The sequence below is a fragment of the Pholis gunnellus genome (assembly GCF_910591455.1).
Source record: "Pholis gunnellus genome assembly, chromosome: 23".
NCBI classification, from domain to species: domain Eukaryota; kingdom Metazoa; phylum Chordata; class Actinopteri; order Perciformes; family Pholidae; genus Pholis; species Pholis gunnellus.
In genome coordinates, this window is record NC_136550.1 from 8807145 (window position 1) to 8821391 (window position 14247).

General features: G+C 42.0%; 1 protein-coding gene across 2 annotated transcripts in view; it reads right to left on the reverse strand.

Moving 5' to 3' along the window:
* kcnip4a (potassium voltage-gated channel interacting protein 4a) overlaps positions 1-13401 on the reverse strand; it is a gene marked incomplete at both ends in the record, with an annotated part of 112296 nt that extends 98895 nt beyond the window's left edge. The window contains one exon of one of the 2 annotated variants that reach the window (XM_079185202.1): positions 13344-13401. In XM_079185202.1, the coding sequence (XP_079041328.1) occupies positions 13344-13401 (58 nt within the window). Of the gene's footprint in view, positions 1-183; positions 323-13343 lie in introns of those variants that run through there. The other variant, XM_079185203.1, reaches the window with a different exon arrangement.
* Positions 13402-14247: the final 846 nt, after the last annotated feature.

Genomic DNA, 14247 nt, shown 5'->3' on the forward strand with positions numbered 1-14247 from the left:
CAACTTTATCTAATCCGGTCATCTCTTTTTAAGGACAGGGACCTGGGAACAATCTAGACTAACTCGGACGAAACTAAGAATTTGACAACCAATTATCCAACGAATGAGGCAAATAAATCACATTCCACCACCTTGGTTTCATCATAGCTGCCATCTGTAGCCATATATCTGTGGTTTTTGTACCTTTTGGGTTTGAGGAGGCCCAGGTGATGATGCGCCGCACCAGGCAGCAGTTGAACAGGACTTTCTTGGAGAAGCCGTGGTCTTTACGGATGTGCTGAAGGTCCTCCCTCCACTGGGTCCTCTTGTTTGGTGTACACATGGCTGGAACTCCTCTATTTATAAATATAGTGTGGCGTTATTTGCAGGGACTTTAACTAAGTAAATTCTGTATAGATACAATCCTTATTATTTGGGTATTTCTCAAAGAACTGCGTGTATTAAAGCAATCTAAACATCTAAACACAAATAGCCACAGCAGCACGCAAAACAAACTGTCAAGTTCAGGCAATACACCTGAGAACATATGCTAATTTGGTATTTTTTTTGCCAGTTATGCATGGCCATAATGAAATGCAAGACATTTCAGCATGCCCTTTAAAATACTTATCGTGTGCGTCCTCAGTTGCTTCAAGGAGGCAAGTTATTCTTCCAGCTATTCCAGGACTAGTGATGGTCAAAGTAAATGTACCAGGTAGACTGTCTTCATGCAAACTGACCTGCAATCCTTTGCTGACTCACACTGATAGATTGTCAAATGAAACCAGCAAACATCTCGAGCGTGTCCAGGTAATCATCGCAGAGTAAAATAAACTTTTATGACACGACTAAATAAAAACAGGACCTAGTGATACCCTACCTCATTCAGTGTTATGTCCCCCCTGAAGGTCCCATTCCAAGAGCAAAAGTTTCAAACATCGACAGATCATCAACTGCTCTGACTGGAGGACTTTTTGGTTTGCTCTCACATCGCAAATTGATATCCTTCAATGCACAGAAATGGAGGTCCAGTGCGAGGGCTAACTGCTGTAAATTGTTCCTCTGAGCATCATCTTACCTTGCAGGATAAAACACACGATGTGCACGCTCTCTCTGCTTCCTCAGTCTGCAAGGGATCCTCAGGTTTCACACAAGCACTTTCCCCTTTCCTGAGCTGATCAACAGAGTGTGAACGGGGGAGGGGGTGGGGGGGGGGGGGGGGGGGAGGAGGAAGAGGAGGAGGAGGAGAGCGGGAACCGCTCTGTGAAGCAGAAAGAGGGAATGAGTGAGAGAGGGAATTGCTGGAAGACAATGTGGCTTTTGCTTCAAGGTAGAGGACCATATGTGTGATTTTAGTCAAGTATCAGAGAAGGAGGAGAGAGTTAAAGATGCTGGTGGCTCTGCATTCACAGTGGATCCCTTTAGATCATCCTACTTGAGCCTCTTTAGACACATGAAAGCCTACAACACACACAGTCACGTATATATACTTAACATGCCCACTCCCTCTAACAGGTTTCTGTCACAATCAGAAAAATTGAATTAGATGCTGAGTATTGTTTACTTATAGTTTAATCAGATCATTCTTGATTTGAATCAAATGTTGCCATCTGGTGGAAGGGACCAAAGTTAACATAATTTATGGGCAGCATTGCCGTGCCTAAGACAATTCCCAGCCCTCAGTAAGAACAGGCAGCTGGCGTGTTTGCAACATCTTTTTTGTGCCAGATTAATTTCCGAAATTTTTTCAGCTACAAACCAGTTTTCAAAAAGGCCAAAATGAGATATGTGCTTAATTATAAGGAGCGTGAATCAAACACACACTGGTGGTAATTCTTCCAAAAAGAAAGAAAGAATACAGCCTCCTAGTATAGCAAAGGGAAGACAAATAATACGAAATAATAAATCACTGTCATACTATTCACAGGCTCCTCGACAGCAGCAGCTAGAAAGACCAACAGATGTGTTCAAAATCAGCAGGGACACTCTGCTGGGATGCCCGTGAATCAGAAATATCCATAAAACTTCTTCTAGCGTCCTGTACCTACCCTGGCCCTTCCCCTCTGATCTCAGATTCATTTTAACAAGACAGGTATACATTTCAGATATTTTAATTATTATGACAGATCAAAATGAGCATTTAAGCAGCGTCTTTTTAAAACTCTGTCCCGAGTTCTTTGGTTGAAGATGATGCATACCACAGCACAGCCATTACAGCATGGACTTAACTACACTGAATTTATGACCACAGTCTTAATGCCTTCCAGACTATTGTCAGCAGAACTTTTGTCAGCACTGCTCAAAGCAATTATTTTACTTATGCTACGACATACAGTCAGTGTCACACATTTATATATATCATGTGCAAACGACTCGTCCCTGGTCTTCGGCCAAATGGGCTTAAGCTTGCATTTAAAAGCACATAACATGAATTGCCGCGCAGCGATAGATCCGATAGTTACAGTTATTGGAACGTGTTACAGTTGAGCACACGGCTCGTAAACAGAACGAAAATCTGAATGCTGTTGACCGTTGGGCGGATGAGTCTTCCCATCCAATCAGTCAGTTACGATTATCTGTCGAGTCAATCCATGAAAAATCACTGAAACGCCACCCACATGCATTAGCTGCTGAACGTAGACTTTTAAAGTGCCGTGTGGTTCGAGACATACAACTGAGCTTGTGGATTCCTCGCACACTTAAATCTTCATTGTTCCTCTTACAGACACCTATCGATTAAGTCAGAGGCAATTTTCTGTAATGTATTCTGAAATCAATCAAGACAGCCAGCTCATGTGGAGTTGCATCATATTATATTACATTCTATTATATTATAAGTACAGAGTAAGTATTTGGCGTCAAGGCTCTGACCTCGTCACTCCCAGAAGGTCAGTTCAGCATGGAGAAGATTAGGGAACCATTACATTCTCCCTCCAAACACTGCATTAGACACAGACTCAGCCACTGTGTTTGGGACGAGCAGAACCCTCCTCGTGATCATCCTAAAACCAAACTCTCTCTTCTGATGAATTGTAGCAGTGACAGGCCATCAGATCATGAGCAGGAGCTCAGCTTATATGTGACATTAACACCAATAATACTCAAAGATGAGTTGCATATCCCCAGCAAGTCACAACCACAAAAAGAAAATGCTCAGCGACTTAGAAAGTAATTCACAATCAATACCAGTGCACCTTCCATACACAGATATATGGCAGCATTCGTGCATTAAATTAGCAGGCATCATATGCACACAGGCAGCCTCTCGCAGGTAACTGATACCACCAAGCAAACATACACCACCTAACGAGAACAAGGCATCGATTTACAACAGACGTCTCGGCGAGTTTTGGAGAAATTGGGAGAGTTGTTGTGGTCCCAGGTTGCAAGCACAGACAGGAAAGTAACAATGTAACTGTTGGCAAGCTTGCTTCGACAATTTTCACATACACAGCAGCAGAGGTGGCACAACTGAGGTAACAAATGCGAAAAAAAGTAGGCAGAGTATTGCACGTGGACTTTTAGGTATAGTGTGCTATCGATTTTAGTGCACTTGTGGATCTTAATTGTTTAAATGAACATTAATAGAGCAGCAGACAACTCTTCGCAATATAAAAGATAGAGCGGAGTAATGTCTACCTGAGCAGAGAATTAAGTTGCCCTCCCTCGGTGTGTGTTGTTATCCCAGCGTCTGTATGGCTGGGCCAGCCGTGTGTGCATGCTAGTGCACGCGAGTGCATGTGAGTGTGCCCCGCTGGTTAGCTTATGGCTGCCGGTCACTGCTCTCATACGGCGGTTACAGCTCTGTCAGCACGTTTGTTGAGAGGGATTGGAAATGCTCCCAATCTCGGATCTTGCAGCTTTAAGACTCCTCCGTTCTATTCTTGGTTAACAAATGGTTAAGATAATAACTGCTTTGGTTTGGGCGATAGCACTGCACATGAACACAAAAATACACATTAAAAGAAATGCTGCAGAAAACACCTTCACGCATTATTTCACTGCTACAGACAGCCTGAAGCCCCACACGCAAACAAGTTCACCTTTGACTGAATAATTGAGCATTATCATGTAATTTCCAGTTTACAACAGCAGAATGGATGTGTTCCAGCAATCTTTTTCAAAACGGCACTTTAATTCACATCCTCAGTTGCGCTTCTGCAGTTAAAATAACTGTCCTTACAAAGCAGCAAACATTAAATAATAAATAAAGTTCTGCTCCAAGCAATGTTTCTGTGGACCCACAATGCAATGTGGTGAACAGACCATTCACAGACCACCATTTGTTTGTTTTTTTATTTCATTTCATCCAGATTGAGTGTCTTGCCCCATTAGACTTAGCTGTAGCTGTGTTCCTAGACCTCAGCAATTACTAGTACAACGTCATCTAAACCAGTAGAAACGACAAACCTCTGAAAATAAGATCAAAGTTGTACTTATTAAACTTACATTATTGTTTGATATCTTCATGTTCCTGAAAGCCTGGAGGCCTCTACAATAAGAACATGACGCTATGATTTCTGCATTAACACTTTAAGCGCTGTTGCAGGGTGCCAAGACGCAAAACTTGTAATAAAAACAGGTATTTGAGGGGTGTTGTGTTGCAGTCAGACTCAGAACCAGTCAAACACCAATGTGCCTAGCAGAACTTCCCACATATTTACAGTACATACTCCTGTGACTCTGGCCTTTTTGTCTCAGTGTTGCCGGTGTTTTTGGAAAAGCTTAAGGAATATATATATTTTAACAACCTTGCTGTCTCAGTATAAAATGATGGAAGACACACATTCAAGACAACAGGCTCATTGGAACAAAGCCCTGCATTTCCATAAAACCTTGCAAGGATAACGCAATAGCCCATTACAGAAGCCATTACCCGGAGCAAAGGAGGTTGCTGTCCAGCAGCATAACATGAATTCAGCGCTTATTTCTTTTGAATGTTCTCCACCACATTGACAGGTATAGAGCGCACTAATTCCCTTTATTTCTCAAGTGTAATGTTAATGCTGTAATGTATTAACTTAGGCCGACAATCATTGTAAGAGGTTGTAATATAATCTACTGTACATGGGAATGTGTCTGTTTTACTTCATGTGTGTATCATGTGACGCTAGGATGGAAAAGGCGAATGGAAGCCAAACAGAAGCAAACATCTGTCCTCATTTTTTGGGTTGCATGTATTAGTTATTAGCTATTTGCCTTGACTTGCAGCTAATTTGTGTTGCAGTACTTCTACGCTTGTGTACTATTGTCATGTAGGTATGCTACAGTTTCACTCTAAGCATGGGGATTTCACAATTATAACTTATTCAGGTGATATTCACAGATGTTTCTGCCCTGTCAGTCTCCTTATTGTGTGTTTTGGCTTGTTGAAATGTTATACGTGTGTAATCAAAAGAGTTCCAAAAAAAAGATGGGAAACATTAGTTTATGGTTTCAAAACCCAAAAAAAAACTATTGCCTCCCCCTAGTCCGCCCCAGTAAAACTTTAAACACACACACACACACACACACACACACACACACACACGACAAGTTGGAGTCATAAATCAGAGTGCTCATTATTCTCTGTTGAAATAGCTTAAAATGAGCCGATGCTTTCGATGCCATCTTTCCTTCCCTGCTCCAGTCTCATAGCGGTCAGAAATGGTTCAGAGTTAGCCGGCCAGTTGGTAGTCACAGCGGGGCCAGACACTAGGCGCACTGAGCTCTGTGCATCGAGGCTGGCCGTCTCTCTGCCTCCCTCCAACTAACACACTTTCCCTTCCCAATTTCTCACACACCCACAGTGACCTTGTCCTTCAAAGTGGTTAAAATTAGAATGCATGAGGGGAAACAGACAATTAAATACACTGCAATGCAGTATTTAAAAGATGGGATGTAGACTCATCTTGTTGAAGTCACAGTTTGTATCAGTGGATGTTGGATCTATTTTCTTTCTGGTTTTTGAAACACGAGAGCTCCATAATGGGGTCCTTGCGGAAACAGTGGTTGTTCCCTTATTTACTTAAGCTGACCTGAACTCGATACAGCCATCTCTTGAACCATGGCACGAGTAATCTGATAGGAGGGCGCACACTGGCTTTGAGAAAGACAAGATCAGTCTCAGAGTTACAGAACAAACTGTGTCTATTAGGGACGCTCCAATACGATACTTAATATCGGGCAATGCTGACACAAATAACGATCGGATATCGTGCACAACAGGGCCGATCTATTTGATTCATTTTATACTTCAACTTTAATTCCTGTTGAAGTTGCTGGAGTACAATTTATTATTTTAATAATAAACCATTCAGTTTAGTTTTTGTATTTATTTATTCAATTTTGTTTTACATTAGGAAAACAATGTTTAAGTCAAGCCTGATGTTGCCTTAAGCATGAAAGACTGATCCCAGTCCCGTCCACACAGTGAGCTCATTAATCACACACACACACACACACACACACACACACACACACACACACACACACACACACACACACACACACACACACACACACACACACACACACACACACACACACACACACATCGGATGATATACTCAGCCAGCTATCGTATCAGAACTGAAAAGTTGAATCAGTGCATCCAGTGTCGCATTTCAAAATGAAAGCCCTTCAAAATCTCATTCATGAGCCAACTTCAAATCACATTCATGAGACAATTTGTCTAATTTCAGATTAGATTTTAGAGGAAATGGTGCATAGTTACACAATAATTTCACGACAGGTTAATAGCAGACCACGGCAGAGTGTAACTCAGGTATAATCAGGACATTCTGATGTAGGATTTCAAAATTAAAGCCTGTCAAAATGTCATTCATGAGCTAACTTCCTTTGAATTTCAGATTAGACTTTAAAAGAAATGGTGCGTCTATAACTCCTTTGCCTGGTTGTTTGTAAGGAGTCCTGCAGCCTCAGAATGTAACTCCAGAATACAAGAATCAACAGCTTCTGTTCCAAAAGGCCAATCGCAAGATTGTCACACAAGATAATGAAAAACAGGCTGCAATCCCCACCTAACAATCCTGCTGATACAATTACATGTCAATCACGGCATTTGTTCATTATTACGCTTCAGTTATGCACAAGTATTAATTATGGCACAAATTAGGGTTCAGCTCTTTTTAAGTGGGTAATTGACAAAGCTCCTGGGAGAAGGCCACTCAGCATAATGAAAAAGAAGAGTGCGGACAGTCGATCAGTTCACATCTCCCGAGTCTCTCTCACACGTGTTAAATGGACTCTGGCATCGTGGCCAATGTAACAGCCAATGTTTAAGAGCAGAAGAAAAACATTTAAAAAGTACGAAAAATTCAACACAGCACATACTGCGAAGAGAAAGTTTGTATGTATAGACACTAGCACAAAATAAGCATAAAAGCATTAAAAAAAAAAGAAGAAAATTCTGACACAAACCTCGACACACACACACACCTCCAGAGACAAGCGTCAAACCTTTTATCACTTCCCTGCCCTCTGTGAGTGTGTTTCCTTTTTCTGAGTCAATGTGTTGGAATGCCTCCATAAATTATTCAGCCGCAGCGCCTGTTATCTGAAGATAACAGTGGCCCTTTATCGGCCAGCGTGTACAGAGACACTGCGCGGGTGACTATACAAGCACCTGGAGGGAATTGGGGCACCTTCTGTGAAAGGATGCGTGTCATTGTGGCAGTGAAGCACACAATGGCATACAGCCAATCAGCAGGTTTATGGCGTAAGGTCACTTTCATTTTCTCTGGGGACGCTCTCATTTTTTTTTTTTTTTTTAGTTCATCAAACAAAAGGGCAATTTCTTTTTTGCCGCCGCAGAACTAATGTGGACTAAAGATCAGGAAAGTTACCTGCCGTACCTTTTCTAATTATAGAGGACAGAGGCTGTTTCTTAGAAAAGAGTAAATACCTCCCCTCCCTCCTAAATACATGTTTGCCAACTACATCACAGGAATCATTAAATATATACAAAATAATAAAAATATAATAACAAAAAAACAAACGAATCATCACTTCATCATTTTAGTCATTTTAGAAGCAAAAACGCCCAAATTCAAAGACTCTAAATGGTGAATATCTTCTTGATATATTAATCTATGATGAAAAGAGCCACTTCATCACTTACCACTTACAGTATATCATCCTAACCTGGTCTTCTTTTTTACAGGTACAGGAAAAGTGTGCGACGGGGAGGATTCTTCACTCCTGAGACACCATGTTCTCTGTATAACCACTTGGTGTCAGCCTTGCACACTACACGGGTGCCACGGCTGCAATACAGCAGACATATTCCTTCCATGATTTTTAAGGTTGAATGTTCGTTGACGTAACATTGAAAAACGATAATTGCTTAAGCCACTGCAGATATGCCTTTTGATGATCATTGCTATTCTCTGCAAACCGCTGTTATACTTCCAATCTATTTTCAGGTCTACCCTAATTAACAAGATGGACTCAGGCTGGCATATGGCTCATGTCTGCATGCTTTACACGTCATAATCTCCCATCAGAATGACATATATAGTTAGTATTGTGCCGTCTATATTAGGTGCTGGCAGCACATTGACTTCTGGAGGGACTACAGCCCCAAATACAACCCCCCCCCCCCCCGTATTGGGATGAGAAGAAAGGCAGACGGACCGTCCAGTTGGCCACTCATGCCAGGCCTGCCTCCACATATGGCCTGTATGATGTTCAGCTCTGACACCATTTCATCAAGGACTCCTTGGAAAGACTCATTCTACTCGACATGCGGCTGATTCGTTCATGTTGGTTCCGTAACTGGTCAGGTTTTATGGGGCACAGTGGAGAATAATGTTGGGGGGGGGGGGGTGCAGTGATAAATAAAAAGTAGCACTAATTTGTGCCGGGACAATTTAAAGTCCCAGGATATCTTACGTCAAAGCAACAAAACAGGAAAAGATGACATGTAAAATAAGAGCTAACAGAGCAGAAGGCCACCTTGGGGGATCAAACCTGCAACTTTTTGATTGGTTCTGTCACGAACAAACTGTAGTAATTAATGAAAAATAAACAAAATGCAAGAAAACGTCAACCATTATCAGGCTGTGAAATTACAATAGACAGAGAGCAAATCAACTGTCCCAAGCTGAACTGAGATAAAATGTAATTTGCTTATTTAACCTAAAAATAGATGGTTAAAGAGCCAATAGGCCATTGGGCGGGAACAAAAAGAAAGATAGAGGAATAATTGGCAGATTAATCGGCTAAGTAACAGTTCAATGATTTTCCCTCCCTGTCCGTCTGTCTTGTATCGTCAACAAAGAAGCTGATAGTGTTGCATTAACTACTCAAGATTTAGCTTTTGTGTGGAGAAATAAACCACAAATGGATCAGATATGTCCCCGTGTGACGGGTGGTGGCTGCGAAGCCATTGGCAACATCAGGGCCCAGTTGCGTCAATAACGGTAGTTTGTACAATGTCCAATCGGCCGCTGATCCAGACCAATTGTTCAACCTCTAGTACAAACAAAGAAAGACACGTTGTTTGGCACTCCATCCAAGAAAGTCAAATCTGTGGCATAAACAAGACTACGGGTGGAAAAATAAACATGAAAGAAAGGGCCACTTCTTTAAATATTCAGCAATCATACACAAACGCCTCACAATTCCGCTGTCCCCATAGTTAACGCCACAGCAATGATGCTCATTTCCACGACATTCCCTTCTCCGTCCCAATGAGGCACCCAGTTTATCCATCACTGTCTTACTCCACCTCTCCCTCCCTGTCCCTGTATCATCCCCTCCTCCTGTTTCGTTTTCTCTCCTCCTTCCCTCATTCTTCTCTGGCCTGAGTCCCAAGGCAGATGGTCCACGCATGCACGATGCTCCCCACCCGGTCTCTCGGAGGGGAAAAGCAAAGGCTGGATCCAAAACAAACAAAATCTGGTGGGAGGGTTCCCTGTGGACGAGCGGGGAAGTTCACGGAACAATTAATCCTGGATTTGACCGAGGGCTGGCTTTTTAAATCGACAGGAAGCACAATAAGGTGGCCAGAAAAACAATCTATCAACGACAAAGACTTCTTCCTTCGTCCCATCTTGCTAAGGAGTACAATTAACTTCACAGCAGTTTGCATGCCATTAAGACCATATGATGTCCCAAACTGACTGTCTATGAAGTCCAACTGTCAAATTCTAATCTATTTATAGAGTGAAGTGAATATAAAACTTGACAAACCGATCTGATCTTTTTTTACTGTAAAGCCTTGAAAGAGATGCAAAGCAAGATTAGATAAAGAAACACATTTACCACCTGAACATGCTGTCAGAATGGGTCTTTTATAAAGCTGCCACTTGATGAAAATGTCAGTCCAATTCAGAGTCTCCTTCAATGAGTTTGTTGGAATACATTTCCTTCATACTCTGATTTTTAATTAGAATAAATTAGAGTGCCTAATGATTTCAAACAGCACACAGAGAGAAAAACTCTCCTGTGCGTCACACTTGTCAAAGCTGCCCTCTGAAAAGCCATCACACAACATTCTGCTGTCAGACAGATTTGGAGCAGTTTCTTCAATCTGTATCTCTGCTTCACTGGGATCTCAGGACCGCTGGCTGACAGATGCTGAGAAAAAGACACACACACGCCGCATGTGGTCAGCTCTCACCGTCATAAAAACTCACATCTAAGAACGGACAGTATATATGGTTCCGTCCTTGCCTCTGCAAAACAAACTTTATTGAAATACATTAACTAAAACCTCTCACACACAATTACTATACTCCTTATTGGGGTTTCAGCTTAATACAAGCACAATCGTGTCCCCAAAGTTCGACATCGCAATCGGCTGTTTTTGTCAGAACATGACGCAGTAACTACAAGTATACTCCGCCCTGAAATATCAATGACTCTGCGACAACATTAGCCCAATAAATGTTGTAAATCGGTTGTTGCATTGAAGCCAAGGTACATAACTCACTGGCTCAAACATTAAACTCCCGACTCAGTGGTCCTAAATATTGATTATTTCAGGAAGGTCTGTTGTAAATGGTTCAGTCATTCGTATGCAGATTTGTATTGTCACTGACCTTTAACTCTCCATCTTATGCTTGCACTTTTCCCCATTGCTGAACTAAAATTTCAGATGTCTTGGGTTTTCTCTTGACTGACAGTTACCGAAAACGCGATGTGTTCATTAACTAGTTCTGTTGGAAAATATGCATCTAGCAGGCTAAACAGTAATTAAATGCACATCCGGGTAAATGAAGCATCGGTTCAACAGCTATGAGGCAATGCCTCGTGGTAACATTTCACTGTTGATGTTCTATTACTTAATGGTGTTCAGCATTATTCGAGGCCCTGAATATACAATACGAGGCATAATTAGCTCTGATAATTCATACTGGTACAAAAGGAAATGAGGACATCCATCACAAAAAGGCCTACAATGGACACAGCTTGTTCTCAACAGTTTCAATACAGAAGATGGAGCTAGCCGTGGTGCTGAAAGTAGCTCATTCGGAACAATAAACCTCGCGGGGGCTACGTTTCATACATCGCCATTTATTAAATTCAGGGATAAGGTACTGAAGGAGAGAAATGTCTAGGGGAGGCGTTGGCACGCAACGACAGAAGTTGCAATGGTGATCCGAGAGAGCTCCAAGGCACTGAGGCAAAGAATCACCGCACCAAGGAAGCAGCTCTTGGGAGGATCAACTCATGGCTGGGTGGATAGAGCATTTTTGTGGGAGATCGTTATGTTTTAAGATTTCCCTGGGGAGGAATCATGATGTGGTAGTCCACATGGGGGACAAAGTGGTGGGGGTTTTAGAGAGTGGGGGAAGAGAAAAAGGACGAAAAGTTGAAATATTAGTCAGTGACATAATTTGGTTTCTCACTAAGAAACTGATTAAATACAGGCGACAGACAAATGCAGTATATTCCTAGCCCCCTCCATTGATCTCCTATATAGACCAACTGAAATTCAAGCCCTCTGTCAGTAAGGGAGACTTCACTGCTGGAGGGAAAACTAGTGAAACCCCAAACTTTTCAAAAACAGTCAAATAAATAAAGACCTAAAAAACACACCTACAAGTTTACGCTCTGATACTGCAGTGTCCTATAACTGAGATATCGAAGTCAACTTACGACTCATTCTGGTCAAAAACGAACATTATTCAGCCCCGTTAAAAGCATTTGTCAAGGTCTACGCGTCCTCATTCACTGGCATGAGTTTTACCATTCAACAGCAGTTATGTTAGCTGTGTGGTACTTGCATAAAACGTTTGCTGGCCGAGTATTACATTTGAGAGGAATACCTATACCAGCTCAGATCCTCGTGGTATGACGCAAATCCTTAACAAAGGATAATTAGGAGTCAATTAGGTGTGCAAACAAACATTAACCTCAGCCAGGAATGATGAGCAGTTAACTGCTCGTCTGGCTCTCAGTAAGGAGCCTGAGGGAAAACCTATGGACTACGACTGAGTGATCATTATTCTGGATGCCAGCCAAGTACTGTGGAGGGGAGAGATAAACCAGTAGAGGATTTGTGCTACTGAATCCATCACGGTCGTTTCCCCCCCCCCCACACGGATGCCCCTGTGCCCACAGAGACTACTCAAATTGAATTGGGAGGGTTCAAAAGTTTCCTGCATACAAAGTGTGTGGCTACAGTGGCTGATCAACATGAAAAATATGTATTTTTTTTTAATTGCAACATGGATTGATTGTTGCGTTAATGCCCTGTGAAATTATTCAGCAGAAACAGAACAAAATTGAAATTGCTGCTGCCCAGCTGGATTTCTGACAAATAGGTCGCCCATACCAAAAGAGCATCAAACCATAGTTTACTTTCAAGAGAAGGCAAAAGTCCAGACTACAGTTTTAGTGACACAGACAGACATATGTTGCAGAGCATACATGCAAGCTTCACTTTGCAATGAGGAAAATACGCCAAACTCCATTCGAAATACATCAATTTAATGTTGCCTTTCAACAAATGCGAATGACAGGTTAACGAGCGGTAATGGTTTTCACCTGTCAATCACTTAACGTTACGTAACATTTTAACTTTTTTAAGTGAATTATATTGCGAGCTATCGCTATAGACGGCATGACTGTTAAGAGGACAGTGTGGAGCTGAGGTAAGTTTGAGTGACCACTAACGCCAACACAATTGTTGTCACTTTTATCCAATTAATGTGTTCGCTGCTGCAATAAAGCCGAATTAAGGAGTGGTCCTACAAGCACACAATCGAAGTTAAACTGTGTCTTTTTGAGCGCTAAGCAAAGCAACGTTAAATTATAATTCTTTCACCAGTTTTATCTGACGTTTTTCTCCACGCAACACCAAACACAACACTTATGAATCACCCGATTAGAACATGCGACCACTGTCCTACCAGGTGAAGAAGCAGCGTCCACCCGGCCAGAAATGGTGTCCACTCTCTTTGTGTCCATAGTTGTTGTTTTTACTTTTTTCCGAAGGTGCACTTTTTAGTCGAAATAGCCTCGTTTCAGTCACAGGCGCTCGTCAATGGCGACTTGCAAACGGCTGGTACTAGTTGCTGCTCATCATCCAACTCCCAAGTTTCGCAGCGAGAGAGCGCGCCGGAACGCTGCGCGTGCATACGGTTGATGGCGGGGGCGCGCAAAGGTGGGTGAGTGTTGGTGGTGGTGGTAGTGTGTTTATCATCTCATGTCTGGAAATAAGATAAATGCATTTGGCTGCTAATGTTTACTGAAGAGATTAGTCAATTAATCGACGATCAACACTTCCGGTAATTATTCATTTCTGAAGAAATATATGTATATACATATTTATATCTAGATATCTTTCCTAGAAAAGTGGAGACAAGTAGACATATTCATTATTAATATAGTTCAATAATCACATTATGCTCGTGGTGTCCACATTGCCTTCTTTTGTCAATTCTTGATGGTCATAATCATTCTTCTGTATCTCAGAACTTCACTCACAGCAATTCCATCAATTGGCCTAATTGTATGGTGTCTCTGTATGGTTGGTTTGGCATGCCTAGGCTGCATTACACTCCACTGTCCCAACTCACAGACAGTTACATAATTCTGTGTCAAGTCAAACTTTGTGAAGCTGCCTGGTAAAGTGGGAGTCTGCACACATACACACACACACACACACACATACTCACAGCATTCAATGCACAGTGTTCTCTGTTCGCCTTCTTTTATCTTGCACAAACAACCTTCAATAGAAACAATACATCAGCTGTTGGACATAACAGTATGTCTGTGAACCGGCATGTAAAGCAGCCAGACAATGAAACG